Below are 17142 nucleotides of genomic sequence, written 5' to 3' on the forward strand. Positions count from 1 at the left end.
AATGAATCACTGTATGCTTTAATAGTTATTCAATGTTACTATTAGTACTTGTGATGTATGATGAAAATATTATAGATATTCCTTACGGTAACAGAATCACCCTTTCCTACAATATGGACCAAATAAAGTAGTAGTATCAAGTGATGGTTCCCCCTTTTTGGTTTTTTTTTGAACTTTACTGTTTCAGATCAGTTCAAATTTATATTTGACTTTTCTTCCCTACTTTCTACTGTGCGTGAATCATTCCCTGGCTATAATGTTGAACTGCAATTGTGAGCGGAATCTCTATTCTACAGAGAAAGGAAATCTCTGCTAATTCAATGCTTCACGTAATCGCTATTCATATGCTATTTGATGATCAAGGCAGAGGCAAATGATTCCTTAACAGATAAAAATTGATCTTATGTGGGTTCATCTGCATTAAATTGAGTAGCTTTCTTGTTTAACTGGCTGTGTGATGCATTTTATCAGCTCCCAGCTTTATGCTTAGCTGGAATCTTGCACTGGGAATAAAATAATTTATTTCCTGCAACAGAAATACGTTTTCCCATTTTGGTCCTTAATGATAACCTATTCAGCATCTTACAGCCAACAGATGTTAATATTTGATGCATTGGAAACTCGATTTCGCACCATTAAGCTTCGCTCCAAGCAGCCAACATGTGCAGTGTGTGGTGCGAATCCAGTGGTGAAAGATCTGATTGACTATGAAAAATTCTGTGGCTCAGCAGCAACAGATCAGGTTAGAAACGTACATGGTCTGAAAATAGAAAGTATTAAAGAGGTCCAAAAGTGAAAGAGAACATTACATTGACCGGTATAACTGTTCAATACTTCTGAATGATATAAACTCGTCATTATTTTCATATTAATATTTGAATTTGCAGCATTTGTGGATGATTACCATAAACAATTTGCATTCTTTTATAATAATTTAATCTCCTGCCTTCGTTTAGTTTACAGTTCTATTATTCCCTCCCTTTGGGTGCTCTAGCACTTGGCATTTTTTTCCAACTATGATTGAAAGCAGGTTAACTATTTTTAGGTATAACAAAGTGTGGAGCTAGAGGAACACAGCAGGCCAGGCAGCATCAGAGGAGCAGGAAAGTTGACATTTCGGGTTGGGACTCTTCTTCAGAAATGGGGAGGGTGAAGGGAGCTCAGAAATAAATAAAGAGAGGAGGGATGGGCCTGGGGAAAGTAGGTGGGTTGGTGATGGGTGAGTGCAGGTAGGAAGTGGTGGGGATTGGTCAGTGAGCTGAGAGGGGTGGACAGGTGGGAGGGAAGATGGACAGGCTGTGTCAGGCCTTGAGAGCCTACAGCCTGATGGCCTAATCATGGAATTCACCAGTTTTAAAATCTCCCCACCCCTGGTCTCATCCCATGTCCAACCCTCCTCCTCGTCTCTGCCCCTTTGACCTGACACAACCTGTCCACCTTCTCTTCCACCTATCCGCACCTCACTGACCACTCCCTACCAGCACTCACCTATCACCATCCCACCTACCTTGAGTGTCGTCTTAAATATTTAAATTGACTCTACTTTCACACACCTTTCTGGAAGAAAAAGTTTCAGATTTTCACTACTTGTACTCTTTTCTGATTTTACTTCTGGCTGGCTTGATTTATTTGTAATGGTTGTGGGTAAATCACCACAAGCTACCTTTTTAATTCAGCTACTTATTAAGAATCTCACAATCAGATACTGAAACACTGATTTAAACATACAGCAACAAAAATAAGATCCCTCGAATAAGCAAGTTAAGCCTCACAAGTGTACTTGGCTATTTTCCGATTAGTAGTGGAATTTGGTTACGCTTCCACCAACAGTGTCTGTGTCTGGAAATGTCCAGGTTTCTAACATTGTGCATGCTGTTCTTAGAGGTCCTGTGACTAAATTATTCTGGTGTTGGATTCTTGTACAGATTTTCTTTGTTTGTTTGGGTCTGTAAGGTGATTGATGATTGTTTAGATTCTTTCATCCACAATATTTCAAGTCTGCAGCTTGCCTTTTTCATCAGGAGTATAAAATCATAGAATCCCTACAGTGTGGGAGCGGCAATTTGACCCATTGAGTCCACACTGACCCTCTGAAGAGCATCCCACTCAGACCCAGGCCCCCTTACCCAGTCCCTGTAACCCTGCATTTTATCATGGCTAACCCACCTAGCTTGCACAACCCTAGGCACTATGGACAATCCACCTAACCTGCATATCTTTGGACTGTAGGAGGAAACCCAGGCAGACATGGGGAAAATGTAAATTCCACACAGACACCCAAGGCTGGAATCAAACCCCGGTCCCTGGTGCTGTGAGGCAGCAGTGCTAATCATTCAGCCACCGTGCCACCCTTTTGTTCCTTGTTATATTTGGCCTAATTGTCTGTTTGAAGGTGCAGCTTTCCTGCAGTTGATTCCTCAAATTATTCTGCAGGGCAATCAGTTATCTTTGTGGCATAAAGTAGCCAGTCATCAAGCACATGTCAAAATAGTTTTCTTCATATAGCTTCGACTGCTTCTGCCAAACACAGCTCATTGCTTTCAATTCCTGTATAAATTCCTTGTCTTTAATAGTTTATTCCAGACAGTTTTTGCTGCTTCTTTCCATGTGTAAACGTTATCTTTTTGATTCTTTTAATCGATGAACAATTACTAAAGTTCTGAACTTTATATTCTACTCCCCTGTTCTGGATTCTTTCTCACTATTAATAGTTGTACTTTGAATCAGCTCCAGTTAATCCCTTTAACATTTAAATACCTCGATAACATCATTGCTCAGCTTTTTAAACTCCAGCAAATAGAAACCAAGATAATGCAATCTGGCCTCATAATTCAACCAGTTAATTCTAACAAAACAATATTTTGCGGCACCGTGGTAGTGTCCCTATCTCTGGGCCAGAAGGTCTGGATTTGTAACCTATCTGTTCCATAATGTGTCTGAGAAGGTTGATTTTAAAAAATGTCTACAATGAAACCATTGTTTCTTGAATTAAAACATTCTTAAATCAAAGGTCAACATTCTATTACAGTTTTTGATTACTTAAAACTGTTGCAGGAACAAAAAGTTATTTGTGTACATGGACACCTAAATCCTTTTGCTCCTCAATGGCTCCCAGTCTTTCCCCACGAAGAAAACATTCTTGCTTTTATTTCTTGAGGTCCAAAACAGATAAGCTCGGTTTCCCACTTTTGAACACCATCTATCACGCATTTGCTCACTAATTCATTCTCTGATCCTTTTAATTTTCCTGTTCTCATGTACACAGCTTAACTGCACTCTCTAATTTAGTGTCATTTGAAAATTTAAATATATAACAATTCTTTAAATGAAAAAAAACCATCAAGTGGAAATCTGAAACAAAATCAGAAATTGCTGCAAAGTCTTCGCAGATCTGGCAGCATCTGTGGAGAGAAAGCTGAGTTAATGTTTTGTATCCAGTGAAGAGGTGTCACTGGACCCGAAATGTTTACTGTGCTTTCTCTCCACAATTGCTGACAGACTGGCTGAGTTTTTCCAGCAAGTTCTGATTTTATAGCAGTTCCTTTTAATGTTTCTAATATATGTAATGAAAAACTGAAGCTTCATTGTAGATCAATGGGGAACAATACTCCCAAACTTTCTCTAAACAATAAGAGAACATTCCTTCCCTCCCTCCCTGCCTGTCTTCCAAGCTCTTCCAACCTTTTACCAACTAGTTATCTTCAATATAGTGCACTTTGATGTTTGGTAATCTGTTGTGCAGAGCCTTTAGCGGATGTTTTTTGAAAGTCTAATTGCGAATAGCCATAGATTCTAGGTGGAAGTCTCATTTGGAGAATTGTGACTAAAATCAATTTATCATTTGTGTTGCAAACTTTAGATAGATGTAGCAGTACATTATGCTTTCAGGAAGTATTTACCCTGACTAAAGTGAGAGTAAGGAGAGTTTTCTTCTGTTTGGTGCTTGTAATTTATTTTTATGTAAATGGTTTAAAATTTTACAAATAACGAACAGAAGAAATCATCCACTGCCATCCAAGTGATTTGATAAGATGCACAGAGCAAATTACATCAAAAGGTACTATGTTAGAAATGTCTTCCTGGGCTTACTTAAAAAGAAGTAAAACATTTGGAAATGGTAACTGGCTATGTTGTGGACAAGTCACTCTTATTGATGAATCAGAATCTGAGGGAGGTTTAGCTCAAACATAACCCTCTAACAGGTAGAGATAAAATCTGTCTTAGTTGCCTTACATTGGTGTTATTTATATATATTGCATTATTCATATTCCTTGATTTCCATGACTGATTTGTACTGAGCCCAAGCCATAGTACCAATCTTCTGATTTTTTTTAAAATTGTTAGGAATACCTGGATTAAATTGACAGGGACAAGAAAGTGATAAATGTTCAGAGATGGAAAGCATGGATTAATGTGCACTTTCTATCAGTGTTTACTAAAAGAGAGCTGCTGATAGAATATTAGCAGAAGTGGTGATGGTAGACTTAATGGGTGAGATATAAATTGATTAACAGGATGCATTGGAAATGCTGGCCGTACTTGCAGTTGGTAAGTTGTTGATCCAAATGGCTTGCAGTTGAGGTTGCGAACAGAAATGCAAGTGGGGATAATACTGAAAAGACTTGCCAGTCTTCCAAACTTCTCTAGATAAGGGAGGAGTGCCTTAAGAAGGACACTTCATAATGAGATTGAAAAGTGACAAATGCGGCACTCTTGTTGAAGAAAGAATGTAAGGACATTCCTAGTAACCTAAAGACAGTCAGTTTAACATTAGTAGTGGATAAGGTTTTAAAAACAATTATCAGGGAAAAGATTAACAGATTGATAGGTTTGAATTAATGAAAGCAATCCAGCACTGATTTGTAACAGGCAGATTATGCTTTATTAATCTGATTTCAACTTTTATTGAAGAAATAGCAGAAGGGAATGATGTTGTTGCATGGATTTTAACAAAGAGTTGGACAGAGTATGGCATAAGGTTAGTTCAGCATTAGCTTGGTTAAAAAATGACTTAAACAGCTTGATGTAGTGTTATTCTGTATATGCATAAATGATTTGGATTGTGGGATTCTAGAAAAATGTCAATATTTGCATTCAATGAACTCAAAGGTGTGGCAAATGGTAAGGATGGTGCCAACTGACTGCCATTGGATAATGACAAGTAAAATGGGCAGACAAATGAGAAATTAGAATTTAATAGAGGAATCTGAACTGATGCATTTTGGCAAGAAAAGGTAGATGATCTGCCTTTAAAGTGATCAACTTTTTGTTTAAAAAAAAAGGACAAATGGTTCCTTGTGCCACAAAGACTGATTCTACAACATTTAAAAGAAAGTAATATTCTAAGTGAAGAGTTAGTTGAAGATCCTCATTTCTGGAGAAGGATCCCGACCTGAATTGTCAACTTTCCTACTCCTCTGATGCTGCCTGGCTTGCTGTGCTCCTCCAGCTCCACACTGTAATACCAATATTCTAAGTGAATGTTGGATAATCTTAGATATAGTATTCTTAAAATTCCTTATGAATGCTTGCTTCCAGCTTTTTACAGAGTTTTGCTGGATAAACTTTAATTGGCCAAACATATTTGCAGGTACTAGATAAAGGAATTATTTGGGACTGCAAGATCTACTGAAATCAGTGACTTAAGTATCAGCCCTGGGCCTTTCTGACCTACAGAAACAGACTGGATTCAGAAATAGAATGCAAACTTGTCAGATCTGCAGGTATAACTAAATTGACAGGGTCAGGGTAGTGTAGTGAGTCAGGAGGGTCATTAACAAATGGTATTTAGTGATATTGCGACAAGTTTAAGTTTTATTTCAAGTTAAATTAGAAGCAGAACAATGGAACACAGATTCATAGAGAGGAAAGAAATGTTCTGATTGGTTGAAATGAAATACTTCTGCACAAGTATTTTAAAATTAGGTGCTTAATGATCTATTCAGCAAGACAATGTGATAAAATTCACAGGAAATATTCTGAATACACAAAATATACTTTAAAAATTGTCATGATCTGTTGCCATTCACCTAGCTTTTCTAAAGTTTGTGCTTTGCCAGTGCTAGCTAGAGTGAATGCCCCTACCAGCTTAGTATATCCTTGTCTTCATACAAATCCATGATGCTGTACTCCAGTGAATAAATCTTCAATCTTATTCATTTCTACTATATCCACCAGGTGGCCATGGTGGACAAGGCTAATGGAGTTGCCAACAGTTCAACTGATATTTTCACATCTCTGTAGAGTCCTGTATATTCAATCTGAGAATTTTTTTTCTGCACAGTCATAGTTTCTTGAAGTCTCCATTCTAACCATGTATATTTATCAGTCACTTTCTTTTGAAATTAAGTATGCCAGACGCTAAAACAGGGTCTAGGCCCGAAACGTCAGCCTTTCTGCTCCTATGATGCTGCTTGGCCTGCTGTGTTCATCCATCCCTGCACCTTGTTGTCTCGCTAAAACAATTGAATTGGCTTGGAGGCATGCAACTGTTGGCAACTTTTTTAAAATTCATTCATAGGATGATAGTGTCACTGGTTAGGCCAGCACTTATTGTCCAGAGGGAAGTTGAGAGTCAACCACATTGGTATGGATCTGGAGTCACATATAGGCCAGACTGGGTAAGAATGGCAGTTTCCTTCCCTAAAGGACATCACTGAACGATGTGGGTTTTTCCAACAATCGGCAATGGATTCGTGGCCATCATTAGACTCTCAATTCCACCACCTGCTGTGGCAGGCTTCGAACCTAGGTCCCCAGAACGTTACCTGGGTCTCTGGATTAACAATCCAGTGATTAATGCAACTCTGTCTTTGCCTTCCGAACTTGATGCACCACATCAATGGAGAGTTTTGTTTTAAATCAGAAATGATAGCACATTCTTGTACAATTTTAATTATGTCTTATAAGTAGAAGAGGTTGTGTAATAAAAATGCCTGTCCCATCATTCCTTTATACCGTTTGAAGCTGCAATAAATTATTAATGTATATGTTATATATATAAAGGTCTGTGTCTTGGTTTGGTTAGCCTAACTCCTGATCTCTTCTATTTCCTATATTTTGCAATTTTAGTGTAGGACACTTCATTTATTAACTGGAGAACAAAGAATAACTGTTCAGGTAAGATAAGCAATTTTAGCTTCCAGATCGAGAATTTTCTCCTCCGTTTTATTTGTATTTATCAGTTGATGTAATGCAGCTGTATTTGTCATTGTAAATATGTTGATATACTACATTTCATATGCCTGAAAATAAAACCAATTTTCTGTTTATTTACAGAGGAAAGATTTCATATTGCAACTTACTTTAAAGTTCATAAATTGACATCGCCCATAGGGCCATACTAAATTGTTCAGAAGGCCTGGCTACTAACAGTATTTTTTCTAATCAATCACTTTACTTCAGGAATATAAACAACTGTTAGATCAAGGTGTTCCTCATGTTCTGGTAGATGTTCGTCCACAGGTAGAAGTTGATATTTGCCAACTACCTAATTCCATTTGTATCCTTTGAATTTGTTTTGATGATCTTTTATGTATTCTGGTAGGCATAATGCTGAAATAAAATTAACAAGTATAGAAGCCAAATAGCCATCAAATTTATGTTTACATTTACATTAAAGTTTCAAAATTGTGCCCTGAAACGCTGCTTGTGCGTATGTGCAGATTGATATTCAAAAGTACAACAAAATAAACAAACTTTTTTTTTTAAATTGTCCTATGTACTGTTAGTGAAGAGTATTACTTTGCATGCTAACCAAATAAATCATATCTTACATGAGTACATTATGGTCATCGAACACAGTGCAAAATATAGTGTTACAGCTTGAGAGGAGGTGCAGAGAAAATCACCACCTCGGACACTGAAAGGGCAAATCCTCAAGCACTGGATGAGAGGTTGTGAATTGGTGTATCCACAACCTTGTATCATTAGCAAAATTTAAAAAAAAAACAGGCAACCTGGAAAAAAGAATTAATCTCTGTCTGTGATCTGGATTTGTGCCAGATCTATGCTTCTGACTTTTTTATGCACCCTGTCTACCCATAATATTTGAGTCTGGTCTTATCTTTTTGTGTGTCTAATTGTGTGTGTATGGAAGTTTTAAAAAGTGGGTAGGGTTTAAACTATACAGGTATAGATTAGCAATTCAATTTATCCACTTATTTCCATTGATTTAAAATAGTTTGACATCAAAATAACTATTTATTGTAATGGAGAAAGACCCTGGTTCGCATATTCTGTTAGCCTAACTTAAACAGTTCGATAGAATCGGGCAGTTTGGTGGTTTAATTTTTTCACATTTTGTGATGGCTTTTGAAATAATGGGCCTGACTTCCAACATACTATCCCAGTGAGTTGTGACAGTAATTGCTTTAAAGGAAACCATTGCAGCTGGAAACTATAATTTTTGTATTAATGCATATTCTTATTTTCAAATGAAAAGACCACAGTACAGTTGTTTCCTATACATGATATCAGATTTTCCATTGGCTAAATTAGAGGAAAAGAATGCTGAATACATAAAACTTTTACAGAATAGTATTGTCACAAGTAGAAAGGAGGCAATGGCTGAAGTTGCTGCTTTTCCAGGTACAGTTCTTACTGCGTATAAAGTACACTTTTTATTATTTACTGAGCCTTACAAGTAAACACAACTGTGGGATTTATCTATTTAGAAGCCGAGAGCTTAATACAAAGGAGCTATGTCAGAAACACTTGCACTTCATTGGTCCGTGAGCTGTGTTTTTCAGTATATATAATTCCGATATCAAAATTTCTATTAAAATAGGCAAGTAAAATTATCTGTAAAATCATTTGTATATACAAAGTTCTCTTTGTTAGTAATGTCTGAACCTGTCCTTATACACTACAGGCAATCTTTCATGTAAATTTGCAGGAAAGTTGGACAGAAACTTGAGTTACTTAAAACTAGACAGCAAGTTCAGTTCCAAGGCAATTACACTTACGTATTTTCTAATATGAGTACAGTTGAGGCATTAAAATATAAGTTTTTTTGGAATAGTGCACAATGTATTAAGTGCACAAACATTCACTAGGTTTTACATTTGCGCATTTTCTTTAGAATCCTGTACTGTGCTTTTAAATTCACAGAATCATGGAATTGTTACGGTCCAGAAGGAGGCCATTTGGCCTATCATGTTTCAGCTCTGAGGATTTTGACTTGGTGCCAACCTCTTGTCTTTTGCCCATAACTCTGTTGTTTCTATTTAAATAATCATCATCCAGTGCCGCCTTGAATGTCTCAATTAAACCTGCCTCCGTTACGCTCACTCACCGGCAGAGCGTTCCAAATCCACACCATTTGTTGTGTGAATGGGTTTTCTTCACCTGACATTTGCTTCTTTTGCAAAACACTTTTAAAAAATATGACCTGTTTTTACAAACCAGAACAGCTTCTCCCTATTTACTCTGTCTAGACCCTTATGATTTTTGAAAACCTATATCAAATCGCCCCTTCGAAGGAAAATAATCCCAACCCCTCCAATTTATCCTCTTAACTGACAATAATTATCTCTGGCATCATTCTTGTAAACCTTTTTACTGCACCGTCTCAAATGCATTCACATCTGTTATAAAGTGTGGTGCAGAGACCTATACACAGTACTCCAAGTGAGATCTAACCAGTATTGAATATTAGTTCAGAATAGTCTTCCTGCTCTTGTACTTTCTTTATTATTGAAGTCTGTGTACAATATACTGTATGTTGTATTAAAAGCTCTCTTTTATCTCTCCTACTACATTTAAGGACTTGTTTTCGTATACACCCAGGTCTGTTTGCTGCTCTACAACCTTTAAAATAGTATTCTACTTTGTATTGATTTTTTTTTTGTACCAAAGCGTGTCAACCTCACTACAAACCTTCCTCCAACTTGAAAAATACTCATTAACCATTACTCTGTTTCCTATGACTCGGCCAATTTTATTTCCAAGTTCTAGTATCCCTTTTATTCTATGATCTATCACTTTCCTACAAGTCTGTTGTGTGGCACTGAGTCAAGCCCCTTTTGAAAGTTGATGCACACATCAGCCTTGCCCTCATCAAGCTTCTCTGCTATCTCTCTTTTTTTGAAAATACATTCTAAGTTATTTAGACATGATTTTCCCTTAACAAATCTATGCTTACTCTGCCAAATTAACCCACATTTTTCCACGTAACTATTAATTCTATCCTGAATAAATATTTCTAGACTTTTCCTACCACCAAAGTTAAACCAACTGGTCTGTAATTGCTGGGCCTATCTTTACAACACTTTTTGAACAAGAGCGTGTTCCCAGACCTCTCTCCACCCCTAAATCTAGGAGAGATTGAAAGATTATTGCCAGTGCTTCCGCAGTTTTCACTCTCACTTCTGTCAATATTTCATTACTGACAGCTGTCCCAAAACCTTGACTTCATTAATTTTAAACCTTTCCAGTGATTGGTTTCCTTCTCTCACACCAAGGCCTAGGCAGCACTGCCTCCTAGATTAAGGCAGATGGAAAATATTAATTGAACACCTTTTGAGACTACTTGTCTCCATGTTTAATTCCACCTTTTTGGTCCCGAATCCATACTACTCCTGAATTGCCTACTCCTACTCCCAGATCTTATATACTTTTACTACTATTGCTAGTCTTTTCTAAACACCTTGTAACCAGGAATATTTAACACCCAAACATTCCCTTCCTTGAGTCAGGTCTCTATAATTGTCACAGCATCATGATTCCACTAGGCAATCTGTACCCGTCATCTTAACTATACTCCATGCATTCACATACAGCAAACTTTGTTTTCAGCAGCACCTTAAAAACTGGCGCTCTCGACTTAAACCAGAAACAATTATATGCCTCAAAAAACTACAAAGTTTACTGCATTATTCTGTCTCATTATTATAGTTTTTAAAATTTGTTTACTTCAATGTAAATATATGTGTTCAATTGAATGATCACGTGAAATATCAACGTCTGTTTCTATTTTGAGTCAATTTCTCCTCCTATCCTGTGATCTACTGCAATGTCAGAGTAGTCAGTTGAGGGTACAAGTGAGAAGGCTGTTGCCTGGTGAGTTTTTCTTAAGGCAAAGTTGCCTTATTGTTTGAGTGATTTATGCTGTAAATAAATATGATAGTAACGTGTACTCCCTGCATCACATTTCTATTACTTAGTGTGTGTTTTTACATCGATTATGTGGATCCCTTGATTATCCAGAATATTTGATCAACCGGCACACTGCTGGTCCCATGGGTGCCAGTTAATAAAAAGTTTGCATATGCATTATAGACTTTATACTTTGTTACTGTCTTCTTTGACTCATCATATTAGCTCACTATTCTCTGTTCTAGTGCTGTCCACCTCCCAACATTTTTATGCATTTTGATATTACTTTCTAATACACTCTCTCCTGGTTCCTGCACCCCTGCTGAGTTAGTTTAAGCCCCAAAAAGTACTAGCAATACATCCTGCCAAGAACTCAATCCCAGATGCAACCTGAAAGTCAAAATCGCCATAAACGCAGAGGACAATAGGCTACCATGCCTCTAGGGCAAGATGCAAAGTTGAGAAGGTGGGGCTTCAGCACAGTCAGTATGGTAATTGTACATGTAATGTTGCTGTCACTCTGCATTGCAAACCAGCTGTCCAGCTAACTGAATTAATTACAATGAGAACCGTAATGACCACCATTAGATTAAGTTGTTTTTAAATTTCAGTTTTTAAAATTTGAATTCAAATTTCAGCACATGCTGTGGATGGGATGTGAACACATGTACTCGGACATTGGTTCTGGACTGTTAATCCAATGACATTATTGTTGTGCTACCATCCCCGTCTAAGCTTCAGCTTTTCTTTTCTTAACTATTTATAAACCATACTGATTAAAAGATTCTTAAGAAAATATGACTTCATTACAGTGCACTCTACTTTTTAATTGAAGTATTTTTAACTCGTGCTGTCTTGATCATTTTCAACATTTTCTGAATTTGATTGCAGATGTTATGAGTTTGGGGGGTTAATTGAAAAAAATAAAATTTCCTTTTACATTGTAGCAAAATTAAATAGTTTTTAACTAACATACTGTTGGCGATTGGACTGCTTGCTGGGTAGTTATTATCTGTGCATCGATACAACAAAAACTTTTTGGTAAGGATTTGACTATAAAAGGTTTTCTGACTTTTAAATTTGAAAATCTGTAGATATTTGTACAAAGCTAATTTTAAAAAAATCTTTCAACAGAAAAACATTAAAAGTTGACATTAATTAACCTATGCACTTAAACCATAATCTACATTTTAAACTATTTTGAATGATTTTAACTTATTGTGGATGTGTGCCTATTAAAATGGCGACCTGCGATTGCCAGTCTGTCCCCTTGAGGATTCAGAATTTATGATGTTTGCCTTCATTCAGAGAATGAAGGCACATTTCCTGACCACTTTCTCTGAAGCAATTCCTGAAGAAAACCAATCAACCATGTTACTTTCTTGGTAATAGAAAAAAACTCTAAGAGATACAAATTGTTCGCCTAATAATTTAACATGAGGACCCTTGAATACTCATTAATGGTGTATATTTATTCTGTTAGATTGTGAAATTGACAATTAATACTTTTCAGTTAATAAATATACATTATATTTCAAAGAACCAGCATCTCCTCTTGCCATTTAAATATGCTTTTTATTTCTATTAAAATAAGCATAATGTTTGTTTGCAGAGCGATGATTTCATGACAGTTTTGAAATCTTTGGTATGCATATTGAAAGGGAAACTGCATGCATTTAGAAATGGCAACATAAGAACATCGGAAGGTAAAAATAAGTGCTGGAGTAGGCTGTCAGGCCTGCTCCACCATTCAGTATGGTCATGCCTGATCTCTTCGTGGACTCCGCTCCACTCGCCCACCCGCTCACCATAACCCTTAATTCCTTCACTGTTTAAAAATCCATCTGTCTTTGCTTTCAAAAAATTCAACAAGATGACCTCAACTGCTTCACTGGGCAGGGAATTCCAGAGATTCAGAAACCTTTGGGAAAAAATGTTCCTCCTCAACTCAGCCCGAAATCTGCTCCCCCTTATTTTGAAGCTGTGCCTCATAGTTCTAGTTTCATCCGCCATGGGAAACATCCTCTCTACTTCTATCTTATCTATTCCCTTCATAATTTTATGTTTCTATAAGATCTACCCTAAAATCTTCTAAATTCCAATGAGTATAGTCTCAGTCTACTCAATCTCTTCTCATAAGCCAACCTCTCAACTCTGGAGTAAACCTCCTGTGCACCCCCTCCAGTGCTGGTACATCATTTGTCAAGTAAGAAGACCAAAACTGTGTACACTAGTTTTTTTTCTGAAGAAGGGTCTAGGCCCGAAACGTCAGCCTTCCTGCTCCTCTGATGCTGCTTGGCCTGCTGTGTTCATCCAGCTCTACACCTTGTTATCTCAGATTCTCTAGCATCTGCAGTTCCTACTATCTCTGTGTACACAGTATTCCAGGTATGGCCTTACCAGAATTGTATACAGTTGCACCATAACATCTCTTTTTAAATTCAATCTCTATCAATAGAGGACAATATTTCATTTTATGCTTCATGCAAGACTTGGAAATATTAAGTTTTTTTTATAATTAGCATTTCATAAATTGGGAAATTCTTGTTTACATTTTCATATCACAATTTCATACATGCTACGTGAACCTAAGTTTAGATCTTCATTTGAAATCCCTGCAAATGTAGCTGATTCCATTTGAGGAATTAAAGAAAGAGCTGGAGGCTCTTGTATATCGTATAGTGTCTTTAGCCTAAGGAAATAGTTCATGAGAGGTGTGAATTCTTTATTTAAATAAAAACCTGCCAACTACAAGCTTGTTTGACCCAGTGCCAAGTCTCACCTTGCATTTAGGCAAGAAAATATCAAATAACGTACAACAATTGACAGCCTATGGATGAGTCTTCCTTCCACTTTTTGAATTCTGCCTTTGTATTCTAAATTGATTTAAAGCCAATTCGCAAGGCTTTGAAACTCAAGCATGGTGATTTAAGTTGAAAAAGTGACTTTGTACCACAGAGTGAGAAGACTTGAGACTCGTACGAACACGCACAATATCCACTTTCCGTCCTCATCAAGGATGCATAGATGAATCAATTTTTAGTTTTACACCTACCCTATGGATACATTACATTTGAATTAGGCACCCACTAAGCTTTTGTGTGAAATCATTTTAATCAATGTGTTACTCAGATGCTCTTTCCATACAATCGCTGTTGGAGAAAATAGTTTTGGGCACACCTTGCCTGTAACAACAAAGTAGTTTGATTGAACCATCCTCCATGATTACATTTCTGCACAACCACACAGCTTGCCTCTTAGACCTGCTCTGAAGTTTCTGGCAGAATTTATTTGCTGCAAAGTTGTTAGGCCATCAAAAGACATGAGGCATTACAAGTTGTGTCCAATGATAGAAGACACATTGCTACACTCCATTCATTCAAACCCTTGCGAATTGGCATTAAATCAATTTAGAATACAAAGCCAGAATTCAAAAAGTGGAAGGAAGACTTATCTGTAGCCTGTCAGTTGTTGTACATTATTTGATATTTTCTTGCCTAATTGCAAGGTGAGATTAGGCATTGGGTTCAAATAAGCTTGGAGTTGACAGTTTTTGTTTAAATAAAGAATTCAAACCTCTGATGAAGTATTTCCTTAGGTTGGGGGATGGGTGGGAAGATTATTTGAAATTGGAGAACTCAATGTTGATTCCTCTGGGCTGTGTGGTGCCCAAGCGGAAGACAAGGTGTCATTCTTCAAATTTGCTTTCTGCCTGGCTGTTATGGGCCAGGCAGCCTAACCACCTGGTCACCACTCATTCCAACCCCCTCCGACTTGTCTGTCCTCAGCCTCCTTCAGTGTCGCAGCGACTTGGAATGCAAATTTGAAGAACACCTTGTCTTCCGCCTGGGCATCCTTCAGTCCAGACGACACAACATTTTGAGTTCGCCAATTTTAAATAACCTTCCCACTCATCCCTGGCTCCCTTTCCTGCGCCCTCCACCTCCATTCCATTCCACTTTCTGACCCTCTCTTCCAGCCACCAACCGGATTCAACCCTCCCATTGACCAACCAGGTCATACCTACTACCAATGTCCACTTATTACCATCATTCTGCTACCTGCCCTCGCCTCTTTTTATCTGCAGCTCCCCCAACCCCACATTCAGTCTTATAGGGTAATACCTGTGTTCTTCCAGCCTCCTGTTTTTCTACCTTTGTGTAGTTGACCTTTTCATCCTGGAGGATAAACCTCTGACTTGCCATTCTATCTATCTGTCGCATAATTTTGTAAACCTCTATCAGGTTGCCCCTCAGCCTCTGTCTTCCCAGTGAAAATGATCCAAATTTGTCCAACCTCTCCACATAACCACATAACCAAAACCTTCCAGACCAGGCAACATGATGATCAACTTTCTCTCTGCACCCTCTCCAACGCATCTCTGTCCTTCTGGTCATGTGGCAACCAGAACTGCGCGCAATATTCCAAATGAGGCTTAAGTAAAGTTTTGTACAGCTGTAACATAACTTGCCAACTTTTATATTTGACGCGCTGGCCAATGAAGACAAATGTGCTGTATTACCTTCTTGACCAACTGATGCACCTATGTTGGTACTTTCAGGGATCTGTGGACTGGTACGTCCCTCTGTATATCAGTGCTCTTAAGGGTTCTCCATTTATTGTATAATTCACACTTGAATTCAGTCTACCAAATTGCATCACCTCGTATTTGTCCAGGTTAAACTCCATCTGCCATTTCTCTGCCCAAATCTGCCGTCTGTCTATATCCCGCTGTATTCTTTGATAGTCCTCCTCAATATCTGCAACTCTGCCAACTTTGTCATCCACAAACTTACTAGTCATTTTCCTCCAGATCATTTATTTATACATACTACAAACAAAGGTCCCAGCGCTGATGCTGGTGGAACACCACTAGTTACTGATCTCCACGCCAGAAAGCGCCTTGCCACTGCTACTCTGTGTCTTCTATGACCAAAAAAGTTTTGCATCCATCTCGCCAGCTCACCCCAGATCCCATGAGACTCTACCCTCTGTATCAGCCTGCCATGAGGTACCTTATCAAAAACCTTAAAGTCCATGTCGACAACATCTGCTGACCTTCCCTCAATCATTCTTGCCACCTCCTCAAAAAAAACCGCAAATATTGACCTTCCCTGCACAAACCCATGCTGCCTACTGCTAACAAGTCCATTTGCTTCCAAATATGAATAAATCCTATCTTTCATTATCTTCTCTAACAGCTTCCCCACCACTGACGTCAGGCTCACTGGCCTGTAATTACCTGGATTTATCTCTGCTTCCCTTCTTAAAACAAAGGAACAACGCTGGCAATTCTCCAGTCCTCTGGAACCTCGCCTGAGCCCAAAGAAGATGCCATGAAACTGTTAAGGCCCCAGCTAGTTCCACCCCTTGCTACTCAGTATCCCAGGAAAGATCCTGTCTGGCCTGGGGACTTGTCTACCTTACCCAACCCTTCCTCCTTCAAGATGTTGACATGTCTGAAAGTATTCACACACCTTCCCCTAACCTCAACATATCCGTCACGTCCCTCTCTTTAGTGAGTAGCGATGTTAAATACTCATTAAGGATCTCGCCCATTTCCTCTGGCTCCACATTTAACATTGCTCCTTTATCCTTGAGTGGGCCTACTCTTTCCTTAGCTACCCTTTTGCTCCTAATATATGTGTAAAATGCCTTGGGATTCTCCTTAACCCTGCTGGTCAAGGATATTTCATAACCTTTTAGCCTTCCTAACTCCAGGTTTGAGCTCCGTCCTACTTTCTCGATATTCTTCAACGACTTCATCTGTTTTTAGTTACCTACACCTTCGGTATGCTGCTGTTTTGTTTTGTTTGCTTTTTGTTTTGACAAAGCTGATAATTTCCCCAACTCTTTAGCCAGATGTTCAATAATACTCTGTCTCTGTTCGTAGCCTGATTAGCACGTGGCATGGGGAGTAATCCTGGAATTACCACGTTAGAGGTCCTGCTTGTTAGTTTACTACCTAGTTCTCTGAATTGTTGTTAACTTCTACCTTTCACCCTCCTGTTTCAAGATAGACATCCATGATCCTGCCATCAGGGA

General features: G+C 38.1%; 1 protein-coding gene across 1 annotated transcript in view; it reads left to right on the forward strand.

Annotated features, from left to right (window-relative positions):
• mocs3 (molybdenum cofactor synthesis 3) overlaps nucleotides 1–17142 on the forward strand; it is a 53535-nt gene that overhangs the window by 23339 nt on the left and 13054 nt on the right. Inside the window, exons 8-11 of the mRNA XM_048600907.1 lie at nucleotides 579–742; nucleotides 7072–7119; nucleotides 7405–7501; nucleotides 8479–8589. Of these exons, the coding sequence (XP_048456864.1) occupies nucleotides 579–742; nucleotides 7072–7119; nucleotides 7405–7501; nucleotides 8479–8589 (420 nt within the window). The remainder of the gene's footprint in view (nucleotides 1–578; nucleotides 743–7071; nucleotides 7120–7404; nucleotides 7502–8478; nucleotides 8590–17142) is intronic.

The sequence above is a fragment of the Rhincodon typus genome, chromosome 9 (assembly GCF_021869965.1).
Source record: "Rhincodon typus isolate 14 chromosome 9, sRhiTyp1.1, whole genome shotgun sequence".
Classification (NCBI taxonomy): domain Eukaryota; kingdom Metazoa; phylum Chordata; class Chondrichthyes; order Orectolobiformes; family Rhincodontidae; genus Rhincodon; species Rhincodon typus.